At 38.8% G+C, this 18,134-nt stretch overlaps 1 protein-coding gene across 1 annotated transcript; it reads right to left on the bottom strand.

Annotated features, from left to right (window-relative positions):
* Positions 1–3,069: 3,069 nt before the first annotated feature.
* LOC141481216 (uncharacterized) lies at positions 3,070–5,596 on the bottom strand. The gene is made up of 2 exons (XM_074172413.1): positions 4,259–5,596; positions 3,070–4,195 (listed from the first exon to the last, which is right to left on the bottom strand). The coding sequence occupies exon 2, from the start codon at positions 4,189–4,191 to the stop codon at positions 3,070–3,072; it is 1,122 nt and encodes a 373-aa protein (XP_074028514.1). The 5' UTR covers positions 4,192–4,195; positions 4,259–5,596.
* Between the last annotated feature and the right edge of the window lie 12,538 nt (positions 5,597–18,134).

Below are 18,134 nucleotides of genomic sequence, written 5' to 3'. Positions count from 1 at the left end.
GAAGAAAATGATGGTGGAGATATGCAGTATGAGGTGAATGAGCAAGGTGCAGAAGGTGGCTTAAATATCGAAGACGATGAGGCAATTGAGCAAGGTGTTGGGGATTTAGACATTGATGATGATGAAGAAGGTCTTGTTGAAGAAGAAGATGAAGGTATCGCAACAGATTCGACTCACGAGACTGACGACAGCGGAGTAGTTATTGGCAATGTTGAGTGGTTGAATATCACTGAGACATTGGATGATCCGTTAGATTTGTATTGTGTAACGGATAGCCATGTTAGGATCAAAACGATTGACGGTGAAATAGAGAAGTTGTGTTGGTGTTGCTTCCGCTTTTATTCTGTGCGGAATAACAATGGAGGGTATTATGAGCACGTCGACATTCATTACACCGTCCGCTTCATGGAGATGGGGCAAACATGGTGTAAAGCATGTGATAGGCCTTTGACCAACTTTAGGAGAATAGCCGTCTGTATCATATGTAACAACACCCCACCTCTGGAGATGTAACCGTGGACCTTCGGGTCAACAAAAAAAACAGCCCTTTTCAGGGCTACATTATTTAAACAAAGAGTAGATATCTCATAATGAGATTGCAACAACACCCCATCTGCGGAGCAGTTACCGTGGACTTTCGGGTCAACAAAAATACAGCTCTTTTCAGAGCTACAAACAAAGTGTAGATATCTAATAATAAGATTGATCACTCAGTCAAAGAAATAGAATATTTTGAGTGTCACATAATCATACGAAGAGTAGTTTGTAATATATGGATATACCTCTAAAATGTACATCCATATACATATGAGGTATGCACAAATGTGTTATAGAATATGTAAGTTCTCTGAATATCTTATCTTTGTAAAATAAATCACATTGAAAAATGATTGTTTAAGCGTCCGAGTGGATTTGAATCTGTTTGATAACATACTAGCTCTCTCTTATCTGAACAATTGCAGAATTCATGTCAAGATTTGGAAATATAATTTTCATAAGACAATATTTCAAATTCGAGGGGTGTTTATTCAGAGTAGTCAATAAGAGTAATTGGTATTGTAATTCAGAATATTTATTTCAAAGGTGGAAAGGAGAGAGGGAGGTAGACACTGCCCCAACCACGCAGTGTCTCGTGTACACCAACCAAACAAAATGTGTACTCCGAGGAAGGATAAAGGATGGGTGAAATAGGGAAAAAAATAGGGAAAAAAAGGAAAGGATTACAAGTCGTCGTCGTCGTCGCTGTCATCGGGTCGGGGGAAGTACTGCCACATCACCGAACCCTCAGAAAACGCCATTTCCTCCGCAAATGCGTCGTCGTCCCAGAGATCGTCATCATCATCATCCGAGCTGCAAGAGTCTTCGGAGTGGTCTTCGGTACTGGTCACATGCAGTACCTGGACCGAAGATGTGGAAGGGTGATGAGGCGTGGTGGTTGAATCGGCCTCCATATCTGGATTCTCCATATCGGAATCCTCCAACTGAAGATCCGGGAGTGGCGCTGTAGGTTCTTCCGCCTGGGGTCCGGTCGTGGAATCGGCTTCCTGGTATGTTGACATGCTGACGATAGCTACTCAACTGAAGATTACATTGAGGAACTCCTACATTTATACTCTTGCACAGGAGGGGGTATAGTGGGAGGCGGAGTGGGGGGGAGGTGGGGGTCGCAAAAAACGCGCCCCGGATGCAAGTGGTGGATGTTGAGCGCCCCAGGCCGCGAAGCGGCCTGCTGAGCGATCGCTTCACGATCGCGAAGCGATCGCTTCGCGATCGCCTATACAACCTTTCCCTTCGTTACTTATCCGAATATACATTGCTTGAAATTTCTTTATGATACGAATTTTTATCAACATTATTGAAATAATGTTCCAAAGATATTCAAAGATAATGATTAACTGTTTCCATTTTCTAATTAGTTCATTTTATAGCGAAACAACTAACGTTTCACCGCAAGGGTGTACCGATATAGCCCTATTTTTTTCACTACTACCAAATAGAGTGGTTAGGTTGAATGCTGCCCCATCCACGCAGCATTCCGTGTGCACCAACCAGGTACTATGTGCACTCCGAGGAAAACCTAACCTAACCTACCTGATCATCATCATCATCATCTATAATGATGATGTCAGGTTCGGGAGAATCAACCACCACGATGATATTTGGTGGAGCGATTTGATTATCTTCGAGCCACAGTTGATCCACAAGTTCTGGGCTGGCAAATTCATCATGTTCAAATTCATCTTCGTCTGAGGTTACATCTTGTTCTTCATTCAGCTCTATTGTTGTATCTGAATACCCATCGAATTCATCATCGGGAGATGTTGAATCAACTACAGCAACTTGAATGTCACCATAGGACCAATTCTCTGGTGGGGCAAAATGAGGTTCACTGGTGGAATCAGCTTCCCGAATAATTGGTGTTGCTTGATTCATGATGAACGAACAAGTTGAAGAATATTGAGAATACAATCTTATTTATATGATTTGAAGAAAGTGGGGTAGAGTAAGGGAGGGGGAATATGTGAAAAATAAAGACCCACTAGGTTATTTATTCAAGTATTGATGTGAGAATTGGGGAATAAATCCAATATAATATTCATTAGATTCATGATTTCATTTTTACACATTCACATAAATGAAATTTGTTTGAATAATGTTGAGAGAAGTAATGATGAGAGAAGTGTCAAAAGTTTTGGAATTATACTCAGAGCATTACTAGAATCACTTTTATTTATTCTCTAGAAAAAATAACTATTTTACAATTCACACACTTTCAAATGATGGAAATTCTATACAATTATTCTATTTAACTAATTTTATTCTATATACTACATGTGACTAGAAAATGACTAGAATGAAGGAATAAATACTGCCCCAACCACGCAGTATTTTGTGTGCAACAACCAAAATAGATATGCACTCCAATATTCCTTATTTTATTTTTTCATTCATAACATTCATAACCTTAAAATTAACATGCAAGTTTTCATTATATTCCTAAAATTACAATTTTTTTATTCTAAACATACATCTAACTTAAACTAAACAAAAATATATTTACAAAAGGGGTTAGGTATTAAGGAACCCCTGGCACATGGCATCCCATTCCTGAACAAGAGGTCCATATTTTTGGATGTAAGCCAAACTCTTTCCTTGTTGCGAATCTTCTTCTTGAAGTTTCGCCCTAAGCATAGAGAGTCGCTTCTCTAATTCCAGTTTCTGGGCCTCGATGGTGGAAATATCCGCCATCAAGGCCCTTTTTCTGGAATCAGAACCATCCACAACCTTCTTTTCCCTCAAATATCTCTTTTTCACAGACTGTGCATAGGTAATAGACTCTTTGAGTTTATTACCCTCTACCACAGTCTGTGAAAGGACATTTTCCGGGCGAACCTCTTGTTCGGAATGCTCAACACGTACCTGGGGGGTGACTGGAGGGGGTGACGCATTCCGATGGACCTGGGGGGTGACTGGAGGGGGTGACGCATCCCGATGGACCTGGGCGACGACTTCCACCAAGTTCTGCACCTCCATCACTGGAAGGGGTGCTGTAGGCCAACCACCGTAAGGTGAGTTCTTTTCACACTTTTTGCGAAAAGCACTCAACTTACCACCCCTCCCACCTTTGGCTTTGGATGCCTTCACAGGTGCGGACTTCTTCACAGGTGCGGACTTCTTCACAGGTGCGGACTTCTTCATCTTCTTGGCCCTCTTCACCGGTTTCTCGAACTCATCCCCTGAATCGATGGGGGATAATGGTTCGATGGGCGATAAGAAGCTTTGAAGATGCGATAAATCCGCCAGAGACTCGTCCAGGTCCGGGTTGTAGACATTCAGTAAATCTTCAATTTGGGGTGCTGACGAAGAAGTTGGTCCACTGAATGTCGACAAAGTTGGTGGGGGGTCAATCTCCTCCTCCTCGGGGGTTGGTTTGAAGTCCTCGAAAAAGAACTTCAAGTCAGGAGCCGCCACTTCCTGGGTGGAAGTCATCCCCGGTGGTGGAATGGGAGCCGCCACTTCCTGGGTGGAAGTCATCCCCGGTGGTGGAATGGGAGCTGCAGCTGGTGTTGCAGCTGGTGGTTGTACCATGATGTCCTGTAGGACAACCACCCTCCTCCGCTCTACATCCTCCAATTGTCTCTCACTGAGAGTGGTAATCGGGGTCATCAGAGCATTCCTCAGAAAAGACATGATTCTAGAAAGAGAAAATGAAAATATTAGACAATATAATATAAATAGTATGGAAGTGTGTACTTACATCAAGCTGCTTGGAATTTTCAACTAAGTTGGCTGGCAGGTATCTCAGGTTGGCTGCTTCTTTCGAAGGAAGACTGCAATCGAATGATGAACTGTGGCCTCCTCCTCATGTTTTATAGCCGTATGCTCCCTACCACTTCGGGTGGGAATGGGAGTGGGGGTGGAAGTGGGGTAGGATAATTCGTTTGAAATATTCGACAAGTATGAATTTTACAATTTGTTGAACAAACCAGGTAATGAGTGAAAAAATTCAATTACTCGATTGCTCTTCCAATAAGGCAATGAGTAAATTTAATTTCTTGTCACTTATACTGTTTTCATCTTTCAGTACATTCAAAAGAATTCTTAAATTTTGTTCGGAACTTGTCTGATAGAATTCAATATCGTTGTGGCCCCAAGGTAATGTCTTGGTGGTATTAGGAATGATGAATCGCTTATCATCATTATGTGATAGCGCGACTTTATTGCACATCAACGTGTAAATATCATGTAAATCACTCCTGAATACATTCATCTTTCTAAATATTATACCGCCTGTTTCAACAATCCTAATGTAATCTTCAATTGAAATTTGATTTTTTATAACGGATTTTTTAATACCTTTTGCTTTCTTTATTTCATCAGACACACTTTGTACATGATATGCTTTCGCACCGGTGCCATGGAAACTGATGATGGGATCACTCGGAAGTTCATCCTTCATATTTCCAATCACCGATTTGCTAACTGGCACATTGAATTTATTACCCAACCTATAGTTAGAAGTGTCAAATTTGTCAACATTTGCAATCATAAAATTATAAAAATTATCCGTCATTATTTTCAGTATCAAAGAATCCGTATCGGTATAGAGAAGAGAAGCTTGTGGTCCGTAATGTTTTTTGATGACATCATAGAAAAAATCATAAATGACTGTTTTCGACATATCCAATATACTGAACCCCAAGTACAATGGTTTATTATAACAAACCTTAACTTTATCCATATGTATGACGACAAAGTCTTCCGAAAATATGGATAATGTTTTGAAATTGGGACGAGCTATCAAAGCATTGGCACCCATACCTCTTCTTATGGATTCCCAATGTGTGACAATTCGAATGTCTCTTCTATTGTTTACATTTTCCATCGTTTTGCCAAATATGGAATTTATATTCAATTTGAAGTAACCCTTCTCAAACTTATTGGTAGCCTTATTTCTCAAATTTGTATTTAAATCGATATATTTTTTCAGCCACGGTGACTGATTGAATCTGAGAATTCTATGAGTTTTCATCACCATCAAACCATTACGGACCGCTTGTTTCAAATTCCTATAATGAACGATATATTTCTTTTTATCATTCAAATTAGGAATAAGTTTGGGTATTTTGGACTTTGAACCAGGTGGTATAATACTTTCAACCAAAAATGGTAAATCCGAATGTAGATCGTGTAACTCGACAGGATAATGCACATCTACTTCAAGTATGTATCCTTGGGGGCTATCATCTGGAATACTATTGATATCCAACTGACATATTTCACTGGCGGTCAACCAAGTGAACCCACCAAAAGGTAATGATTGAGACATGCTATGACCATACAGATTTGTTGCATCCAAATACATTATGAAAGATGAAGGTTCTTCGGGATTATAATTTGGAAGAAACTGATTGTTTGCAATATGCTTTCTCTCCGAACACTGGCTTACACCACCACGTATACCGTTTTGGAGAAAATGCACCATATCGATATCAGTTAATAATTCCAAGTTGACACCCGTATACTTCAACATAGCATCCCAAGAAAGACCTGGAGAAGTGAAATAGTGAGCAGGATCCAATTTATATGTATCTAAACTCATATTTCTAAAATTTTCAAAAATATCGCACAACAGTAGAACATCAGATTTTAGGTATATGTCAGAATATTCACCCAAATCTTGACAATTGAATGTGTTCCATACCTGCTTTACTCTATCATAATCCTCATCAGAAACATGTTTTTCATTTAATTTATCATAAAAGTCCACCTTTGATGGTATACTAGAATAATTTAATTTATCTAAAGAATCGATAAAACTGTACGGAAAAACACCTTTCTGCCTCATAAGTTTGAATTTATCCTGTTCCGGAAAATATTTTCTTGTTTCCACAAAATGTTTTTCATCTAAATTGTCACCTAACTCTTGAAGGGAAGCAGCCATAAATTTAAAACTATCGATGAACCTTAATTTCAAAAACTTATTTTTCGTCACTCCATTGTGATCTACTATTCTCTCCATAATTATATGTTTCGTGAAGGAAACATACTTTTCTTTAGTTTGAGCAATGACATCAACTTTTGTTTTGTTTGTGCATAACTCTTTTATGAACAAATGACAGTCATACCCACTGAGATTATGAAAAATTATGGGTATAAAGTTGGGCAATTTGAAATTGAGGTTACAAATACTATGTGCAGCTCCATTTCTTTTTTTCCCCGTTAGATGGCAGTGGTCACGCACCTTAATATCACCATCACCAAATGGTTCTCCACATATACCACATGTGGCGGCAATATTGAAATCATGCTCTTCCTCATCAGTCAATGGACTCATTGGAATGACTTTCTTCAAATATTTGTGATAAATATTGGTGACATCAGCCTCCAAGTTTGACACAAACACTTTAGCTGCATCAGCACCTCTATATAGTACAAATTTAGATATAGAATCATCAAAAGAGCACTTTATGAGGTAAGAAAAAGCATATGGTTCATGAAGATATGTTCGATTTGTATAAGAGTTAGCAGGATTTGGCTCATTAGTATGCACTGGTTTCAGAATAGATTCGAAATCAGCATATACAACGAATGGAACCCTCAACTGTTTCTCGATATTTTCAAATTTCAAAATATTCTCAGGTACCCTTTTACCAAATTTATCAACCCTGAAATTTGTGGATGGTGTCGTTGTCGATATGTGATTACAATCATTCAACTGATGTCGCAATAAAGTTCGTTCATTATCAAAGTACAATAAACAACCATCACAAAAATACTTTTTATGACCACGGGCAGATATTTGTGATGATACTAGTCTCGATAAATCCTTAATCCAACAATAATGACTATTACCAGAATCATCTGTAATAATCAACAGATTAACATGACTATTTAATCTACGTTTAGAATAGTGTAACGGACCCACAACTTCATATTCAATTCTACCATTTTTAAAAACATTTTCCAACCCATAAACATTGATAGAGCAATCGTTCATAACCTCAAACTTAGGAATATCTTTCAACTTAACTGGAAATTCCATACCTGCTACATTCAAGACGGTTGAGAAGTGGGGATATGATGAAATTTCATTAAGTTTCTGACTGGCAGGGTATAAAGCTGAAGTCACAGCCCACGCAAAGCAGCACTGATCTTGATTAAGAACATTCACCACACTTTTCTTCAATTCGATGAACCTTGGCAATTTGATGTATGAAGACCCTCCGAAGGGGCTATACTTGTTGATATTCACCTCCAAGTACAAAATTTTCTCAATGGTCCAACCTGAAAATATAGGTTTTCTCTATAAGTCCATCATCATCAACATTTTGACTAGATCACATACCTGAATCCCGATCTTGAAATTCCGCTGCTTTAACAGTTAAACTATCTGCAAAACTGCTATAAACCACATCCAAATCATTCGATTGATCAATTACTTCATTGGGACTATTAAATGATTTGATGTCTGAAAGATCCTTAGTTTGCAGACTGTACCGCCCAAACACTTCCATGTTCACTTTCATGCATTTATGGATATCCAACACTTCTTCGAGTAGTTTCACTACTTTCTGCTTAATTTCATTGAAGAATGTTGGGTAATCCATGTGGTGGTTTTCACTGTCCACTCGGTAGCTCACAATTCGACACTTGAAAGCTGTATTGACAATTTTCACACCTTCCCCATATTGAACACATGCATTTGTTCTGTGCTGCAACGTCCTCCGATGTACATTCATCTGATCGCTTGCAATAGTCAAATTGCAGCAAACGCATGTTTGCAGTGTTGGAAGTGCTGGGGGTGTCAACCGTTGCCTCTTCGATGTTGGAGGTCCATCACCATTTGCGGGTGTGCAGGAATCCCGCTGATGACGACGTAGGTTGTCACTACGAGTGAAACTTTTTTTACAATCAACGCACGAATACATCTTGTATATAGAAATATATACCGTACGATAAGGAGAATTTGAAATGAGTGAAACGTTCACACCACACTCCTTATAAAAGCCCAACTCCTCCCCCCCACCATAACCCAAATGAGAGCTACAAGGTCAACATTCAATGCCACAGAGCAAGCTCAAGGTAGTCGAAGTGACGAACGTCAATGTCAAACCCCACACTCAAGGTCAAACACCGCAACGCCTAATCCCACTGTATATTCTGTACACGTCACGATTTCATTCAAGGTCAACATGCAATGCCACAGAGCAAGCTCAAGGTAGTCGAAGTGTCGAACGTCAAGGTCAAACCCCACACTCAAGGTAAAACACCGCATTCAATCTCATACTATGTGTACGACGTTCAAGGTTAGGTGACGTCATACGATATTCTGAACTTATATAGGAATTACCAACAAGGGAGTGGACAACGCCGAACGCCCACTGTTCAAGGTTATATTCTGTACACGTCACGATTTCATTCAAGGTCAACATTCAATGCCATGGAGCAAGCTCAAGGTAGTCGAAGTGTCGAACGTCAAGGTCAAACCCCACACTCAAGGTCAAACACCGCATTCAAGCTCATACTACGTGTACGACGTTCAAGGTTAGGTGACGTCATTCAAGGTCGTGTGACGTCTCAAGGTCAAAAGGGGTGGGGGGAGGCGTTCAGTCGGCATTAGCACCCTACTGCAACAGCTCTCATACTGGCACTACAAGGAAAGACCTCCGAAATTTTGCAAAATATTCTAGTGAATAGGCAGAAGAATTTTGAAGCAGTCGTTTGGGGCTGAAATCAAAAGATTGGTAAGACTCGCTTACCCAGAAGCACCTGATAACTCCACCCACTGGATTAGCTGCAGCAGTCATTGAGGGTGGTACGTCATAAATAATTGAATGAAGCCATCACTTATGCCCTAGAATTTGAAGCTGATAAGAATGCTTCACGACAACAACGGAAAGTTCTAGTGAGGGTCATCAATGAAAAGGAAGACGAAGGAATAGGTCGACTCATGGTGGGTCTTGAAGAACCCTTTAAGAAATATTTGATAAATGGAACTGCAACCAAAGCAAGAGGATGGCCTCAATGTTATAACTGCGACAGAGAAGGACATTTAAGGCGAAACTGTCTATCTCATTCAACATCCAACGAAAGAAAAGACTGGCGTTCGAAATCACCTGAACTGGAGCGTCGTGGTTTGGAAAAACCAAATTCAGTCTGCGTTAAGAGAAGTAGGTACATTGACTGCTGCATCCCAAGTCTCCAGGTATTCGATTTCCACGACAGGACGCAGCAGTAACATATCAGTTGTCGACGGATTTCTGAATAGTTACCAAAAGAAAAAAACTCCCACCAGACGTGATGAGGTAGCGGGCAGAGACTCCTTCGTGGACAGCTCTGATAGGGAGATAAGCTCCCCTACCTCCTGCCGCTTCGGGTTCCATCTGATCCGGAGGGTAGTAACCTGTAAGGGTCCCTTGTCTAGGGATACGTACAGACAATTTGAAGAATTACCTGACCATGGTGTGGTACGGTCGTTAACAGCCTCTGATGGTGACACTACCTTCATGATGAGGCAAGAGATCATCGTAGCGCAGAAGGAGGATCTCGTCTTGAAAACTGTATGAGAATGGTTTGACAAAGGAGTGAAGCTGGACTGACAAGAGATTTCCAAGCACGGTCAACAGGAAAAGGGCTACTGGCTTCAATGGGACTCATAAGCATTCGCGATGACCCACTTACTCGGAAATGGGAAAACCCGGATGGAGGAACCCACAAATACCAGATAATTTTTCCAAAGTCAACAGGAAAAGGGCTACTGGCTTCAATGGGACTCATAAGCATTCGCGATGACCCACTTACTCGGAAATGGGAAAACCCGGATGGAGGAACCCACAAATACCAGATAATTTTTCCAAAGTCAACAGGAAAAGGGCTACTGGCTTCAATGGGACTCATAAGCATTCGAGATGACCCACTTACTCGGAAATGGGAAAACCCGGATGGAGGAACCCACAAATACCAGATAATTTTTCCAAAGACGTGTATCCCGAGTATCCTTGAACAGTTCCATGATGGTCGCACTAGAGAGCATTTCGGAGTGAATATAACTCTAGCGAGAGTGCGCGATAGGTACTATTGGGTCAATTTCCACCGAGACTTGGCAAAGTGGTGTGAGCGCTGTGACCTGTGCTCTTCGAGAAAGGGCCCGAAGACAAGACAAAGAGAAAAGTTGAAGCAGTACCTCAGTGGGAGCCTTTTCGAAAGAATCGCAGTCGACATTCTGGGACCTCTCCTTATCACCACATCCGGTAACAAGTACCTTATGGTTGTGATGGACTACTTTTCCAAATGGCCTGAAGTAGTAGCCTTACCCAACCAAGAGGCTAAAACGGTGACAGAAGCCCTGTTGCAAAACGTAATTGCCAGACACGGAGTGGGTACCCTAATAACTACACGCGAATCGGGGGCGCAAATTCTAATAGGATTTATGGGGAGAAATGATGACTCTGTTGGGAATAGAGAAGACAAGAACATAATCGAGAGGCATAATCGCACCATCAATAACTACCTGTCGATGTTTGTTTCCGAAAAACAAAGAGACCGGGAACAATCTGTTGTACAGAATTCAATTGTCACCCAGAAGCAAGCCTGAAGTTGTCCACATAGAGAGGCTGATTTCGAAAATGGGTCGTGTCCTAAGGGAAGGGGGTAGTGTTGTAAATCACGCCCTAAAGAAAATAACTCCGGCCGCCACTGGTAGCCCTACACCAATCGTGACGTAGCTAAGAGAGATGTAGTCAGATGTAGTCACGGGGAAAAACGTAACAATATTTATATTTCAACAACCTTCGAGTCACCCAGGACTCTTAATACATATCAATACTCCGGGTACGTGTACTTGTGTGTTACAATATGAATATAATAATGGGGTTTTATATACTTCTAGAACAATATTTGGCAATCAATTTGATGAACTGAATTTTGATAAACATGTTTTGAATGCCATGAAATTGTCCAGAATCAATTTGCATATTTGAAATTACTATTATTACCGCTGAGGCTTCGTAGAAGCCCTATCTTTTTGTATTGTTTAGAATTTTTGTTTCAAAAAAAATGCAATAGATTTTGCGAATAAAAATGCCTATTTCCTCAATTCGAGTTATATTTCTGTACACATAGTTTTATTTCGATTCCTTAGTAATTTCGGAGCTTGATTTTATCTCATTTCCAATCACTGCATTCCATTTTCAACTGTACTTCGTAATTATTATTTCAGATCGTAATTTCCAATTAGAATATAATCATATCAGAGTAAATACTCGAAATTAATCATGTTATGTTCATTAATTTGAGTGACCTATCATTTGCATCATATACGTTCATTCAGAATAATTATATTTTTATCTTAATTTCATTCACAATTCCACTGTAAATGCCTGCCTCTTTCGATGGCATCAAACATTTAAAACTGGTTTGTGGCCATGCGGCAAACAAGTAGTAGTGATAAAGAGTCTTTTTTTTCAATCTTTGTAGTGAGCTTTGCTTCCCAGGATATACTGAGAATATTCAGTACAGATACCCTTGCCTGAAGTATAGAGATTGATTTTTGGGTAAGAAAGGTTTCAGCTTTACTATTCTCAATCTTTATACAAAAAATGTGGGAATGTTCCAAAGAAAGAAAGGAAGGAATCAATTTGAAAAAATTAACTCTATACAGAAATGCGTAGATCATACAAAAAAGTAACTTTCAGACACAAACTGGAAGATAAAACCCTCTCCAAAGAGCTATTTTCATATAAACATTGAATAACACGAAAGAAAAATACTTTCGAAACAAATACTTTTATATGAACGCTGAATTATACGAAATATACTTTTTTCTATTCCGTTTTCATTCCAAACATTCCGTAACAAAAAGTCGTAATTTTATGAACAAACTTAGTGTTTTTTCTATAATGTTATTCGTATTTAGCACTGACGAGCCGATAAGGGAAGTGTCTTACAACGAAACATCGGATGTCTACCAGTGAGGATGAGAGTGTTCCATATTGGGTGAAATTTTACGTCTTTCATTTATTATATTGTGTAGGAATCCTGTGAATGATATCTGATCAAAAATTAATCTCTCCTAAAAATATACCCTTACAATCTCTCCATATCAAGTACATCTTCAAACATTGCTTCTGGTACCATTTTCAAACGTCTTCTGATTTAGACATTGCCTACCTCAGGATTGCACTCTAAGGAACAACTTTGTAATAAAAACTGAATAATAATAATAATACTCACCGCAGTCGACCGAGTGTTCGAACGGATATATGAGCCTTGCGCTACCCGATAAAATAATGAGATGCATTGAACAACTGATACCACTTTGATACCATTTGACTTTAATAATAATGAGCATGAGCTCATCTTGCATTTGATTAGATGTCTTGCGGTAAACGACAAAATAGTGAGATGCATTGAACAACTGTTACCACTCTGGCGAACTCGATACACCATAACATCTGGTCAAGCCAGAGTCCAAATAGGGTGGGTCACTTTCAGAAGTGGGGTGTATTTCAGGGCGATTCCCTCAGTGCTCTTCTCTTCTGCATCTCACTATTGCCATTATCCATTGCGCTCAGAAATACCCGAGGGTATAACTGTGGCACCCCCGGAGGCACAAGGTCACCCATTTGTTTTATATGGATGATCTTAAACTTTATGTCTCTGGAGAGAAGGATCTCCATCAGACACATACTATCGGTATGAAATTTGATATAGACAAATGTGCAATGGTCCATCTCAAAAGAGGAGAATGCGAGGACTATGGAGAAGATTTGCAGCTCGTAAATGGAAGCATCCTACACCATCTCCGCGGCAAGTACCAGCATAAACTTCGACAGATCTGGTCATCGGATCTGTCGGGGAAGAACAAAGTTGCTGCAACAAATATGTTTGCCGTTCCAATCTTACTATATTCGTTTGGAGTAGTGAAGTAGACTTGGGAGGAGCTGTATTAACTCGACGTTAAGACCCGAAAAATGATGCATCTCTATAGGAGTTTGCATCCCAAATAGTCCGTCCCACGGTTGTACTTCCCCGGACAACAGGAAGGCCATGGACTTTTGAGTTTGGAGTGTCTACATGACAGAATGGTACTGGATATAGTCTGTAAAATCGTCAGGAGTTCGGATCCCCTTCTCTGCATGGTCCATGACCATGAGAGAGCAGGAATTGGAGCATTTTTCTTTAGGGCAGCTGCCCGAGCAGCTGATCAACTCGGTTTAGTTTTCGACACTGAACGAGGTGACCACAACTCTGTCACCGAGGGGGAACCCGTTCAACAAAAATCTGATATAGAAGCCGCGGAAAAGCTACGGAAACACAAGGATGAGCCAATGCATGGAGTCTTCTTCAATAACATTGGAGACCTTGGCTTGTCAAAGCGCCTGACGTTTACTTTCCTCAGGTCGAGTGAGTTGAAGTCGAAAACTGAGGAGTTCATCATGGCTTGCCAGGATGGTATCTTCAACACCTTAGTCTACCGTAGTCGCGTGATGGCTATAGAGGTTCCTGACACAAGGTGCAGGGCCTGCTGCGAGGCGCCCGAGGTCATAATGCACTTGCCACCAGCATGTCCAACATATGCGGTCTCGGCCTATATCCATCGACATAACGCGGCCCTATGAGAGCTATATTACCATCTGCGGCCCTCTTACGGTATTGACGAGACACCAGTGTTGCTCTACGCTCCGAGGGATATTGAATCCGTTGTGGGGAATGAGAAGTGTCGAATTTATTGGAACTATTCGTTCCCCACCCTCAGGCTCATGCAAGCTAATAAGCCTGATGTACTCCTTCTCGATCACCAGAGCAAGACGATATTTGTAGTGGAGTTTTCAGCTCCTGGCGAGACGAATATCGTGCGAAAAGAGGAGGAAAAACGGATAAAATATCAATATTTTCTCTTCGAACTCCGCAAACTCTGTCAATATGGTTGTTCCTTGGTGGAATGATGCCCTCTTTACTCTAGAATCTTGAAACCATACCGGCCTGTCGCACTAAGGCAGAAATTCTAGCCGGACAGATGCAGAAGGCTGTCATTCTTGGCTCACTGCGCTTGCTCAGGGCACATGATTTTTGGACCCAATGATCACTTATCCCACGGTGTGGGGAGTGGTCGTTGATTGATAATGCTGGCACGCCCTACCGTATGTATCTGGTCTTCGGGGGATAGGGCCTGACCAGCGCAAACTACGGTAAAAAAATAATAATTATAATAATAATTATTTATTCTCCTCTTGTTTTACATTATTGTACATACACATGACACATTGCAGGAGATTTAACTCAAACTTTCATTGTGACAACTGTGACTATTTTGACAACTACAACTAAAACAACTTTTCTTTGAACATCAACATCACTAAATTTCATCGACACAGGAATAAGATGTCAAAAAGCGATGTTAATAAAACAATAATACTGTGGTATTTTCAGCCGTTTACATTAAACTTATCATATACAAGAAATAGAGTTTTGTAATATACTTATAATATGTAGGAAATAATGAAGTTTTGTGAAAGATGTAAAATCAATGTACAGAATTAACAGTCATTGAATCACTATAAATTAGATTCAGTGATGGTTAGGTGAATTCATTATTATATAAATTATATATTGACATTTATAGAAAGAATATAGAATAAAGAAAATACTTTTGTCTAGTTTCTACTGCGTTTATTTATTCGTTACGACCGGTTTCGGCTTATAAGGCCATTTTCAAGTAACTACCACAAATTGACAAGTTACGTCTTAAATAGTGTGGACAGGTTGAATACGAAAAAGAAATATGGATGTTAACGGAATTAATGTTCAAAATGTTCACCGTGAACGTTTTGGCAACATCCTAATCTCAAATGAAACTGTCTTCTAACATTATTAAACATATCAGGCGTGACCGGCCTAATCGCAAGCGTTATTCGTTCTTTTAAGTCATTCAAATCTAAATATTCAGCTTTGTACACATTGTTCTTTACATATCCCCATAAAAAGAAATCTAATGATGAAAGATCAGGTGATCGCGCTGGCCATTCAATCGATCCTCGTCTCCCTATCCACCGACTGAGAAATGTTGTATCGAGGTATTGCCGCACATTAACTTGGTAATATGGTGGTGCTCCATCCTGCTGAAACCATAACGTGATCACTGGAAGTTGAGGGTTTCCTGGATCAGGATATAAATTTGCTAAACTTGGAATGATATCATTTTGAAGTAGTGCTAAATAACTCTTGCCATTCAAGTTGCCCTCAATGAAAAAGGGATCAATGATATGTTTCCTACAATCCCTGCCCAAACATTAACCTTTATTGCGTGTATTCTTCTCTCATCTAGTAAATATTTTCCGTTGACCAGTAGCGACAATTTTGCCGATTAGCATGACCTTTAAGAGACAAAGTACTCTCATCAGAAAATATAACGTCTCCTAATTGAATGATATTGTTATCCAACATGTCCATCGTTTGCTTGCAAAAATAAGTTTTTCTATTTTTCTGAGAAAGTATAATTTTATAGGCATGCATTTTATTTTCTTTTCATATATTTACTATCGATGTATGGCTAACATTGAATGTAGTGAATGCCTGTCTATTCGATGCTTGTGGCTTTTCCTCAAAATCAAGCATCACATGACCAAGCTCGCGAAACTGCTTCTCAATTTTTCTTATTGCTCATTGAAATATAGATGGTAAGTTAGTAGATTTCTCATGAAATAGTCAAGCTACTTCCTGTTGTGTTCGGGTTTCATCTCTATAACCAATCATTTATAAAACTGTTATTTTATGCATTTCCGTTAATCTAACCATTTGTCAGACTTGAAGTTAACGAACTTCAAACTTAAATTAAAATACTGACAACTAATGTAGTAACATATACAACAAGTTGAGAAGGCGTTTTAAACTAACGTTGCCACAGAAATTATTCACAGTTTTTAAAGGATATCATCAAAAAAGAACATTGCTATGGTTTTTGTTATTTTTTTATCATCAACATGAAATAAGTTTTGAGTATGTTTCAAGAAGTTTTCAGTGTATTTTATCGAATTTCGGTAACCTCATGATTTTAATTTATTTTATCTTTATTGTTGCAATAAACTTGAAAGCAATAACACTTTTGAATGGAGAATGAAGAGACCTTTCAAACGATATATCAGAAGCCTATACTTCCCATTTTTTTTAATCATATACCGTAACCGAAATAATGAATTTTCTCCATTTGACTTGTACACACTGTGTAGAAAAGCAAAGGTTTGATTTTTTTTTCACAATCAATTCCCCCTCTGAATAAAGTTCTAAAATCTGCGTTGTCGTTCACATATTTTTACAGATTTCATTCAATTATATGATGTAAATTTTAGTAGGTAGGTAGGAAACTATTAAAAAAATTCACTATGATCCCTTGTCACTTTTGCATTGTAATCAAAATACAATAGGAGGATTTTGAATAGGACTACAGATGTTGCATTGTCCCACTGTTAACGATATTCCCTACTCTCGTAAAAACACTCTCTTCATATCATAGTAGTCGACAAAGCGGAGAATTGAAAAAAGTACCAAAGAGAAACTTGCAACCCCAGAAAATTTCTTTATTTCTTTGGTGGAAGCGGGACATAATGATATAATTGTATCCAAGTAATGTAAACAGAATTTTAATTTAAGTTATTTAGCAAATTATATCTAGGCAGTGAAAATGGTAGCCGTTGTTTTCAAAATGAATTTTATGAATGACCGTTCAATATTATCTATTATACAAATTGGTGGTGGAATTAAAGAAGGATCATAGAAGGCATCTCTTCGTAACAGTTGCATTCTTCAAAACAATATGAGCATATTGAAAAAAACCGCCGCGACACGTGTTTAGAGCATTCTGCCTGAGGAAGCGTGTTTTTGTAAAACCTTATAACACTCTGGGTATTCTGTAATAAAAGTCCAATATTTCTTCAGTTGTTTATGAGGTGAACAGTTCCTGTAAGCATTAGGTCCGCAAAGGCTTCATTTTTGAGATACAGGATGTTGAAAATTTATTTTTATTTTGGTTTTTCGTAAATAAATTTTGAAATAATGTCGATATAATGAAATTGGTATTTGGAGACTTTTCAATATGAGAAATTCAAATTTAGTTTCAGTTTGGCACTTAATTGTAGGGGGCGTCACCTACAGGTCTTGGTCTTTTTTGGGGAGTCACAACTTTGTCGTGCAAGTATGTATCACATTTTCTAGAAGTGAATTCGATTCCTCTATTATTTTTACGTGAAAAAAATATGTCTGTCAAAATTATCTACAAGCAGCCATTTTGGAGATATTTTAATTTCAATTAATCGATGCATACGCTTGTCAAAAAATAAAAAAATTCTTCAGAAACATTTCAAATGCTAATTCTTAATTAACAATGAATAACTGAACACTAGATATAAATCTAATTCAAAAACATAATAACCCATAACTTACATAGGATAAATAATTCTTTATTCATGATGAATTTTTACTCATATTTATACATTTTACTTTATTCAACGAACCAATGTATAAAGTATTTCTGTTTATGTCTATATGTGAATACATTAAGCAATCTAGTCATCGACTAGATTGAAAAAATATAATTATTCAATTTGTCAGTTGACAGTCTCGCTTAATCACTACAC

The sequence above is a fragment of the Leptinotarsa decemlineata genome, unplaced genomic scaffold (genome assembly GCF_025532065.1).
Source record: "Leptinotarsa decemlineata unplaced genomic scaffold, Ldec_3_MD MMD2_tig00000090_RagTag_RagTag, whole genome shotgun sequence".
Taxonomy (NCBI): Eukaryota; Metazoa; Arthropoda; class Insecta; order Coleoptera; family Chrysomelidae; genus Leptinotarsa; species Leptinotarsa decemlineata.
This window is presented reverse-complemented; position numbering and strand designations above follow the sequence as displayed.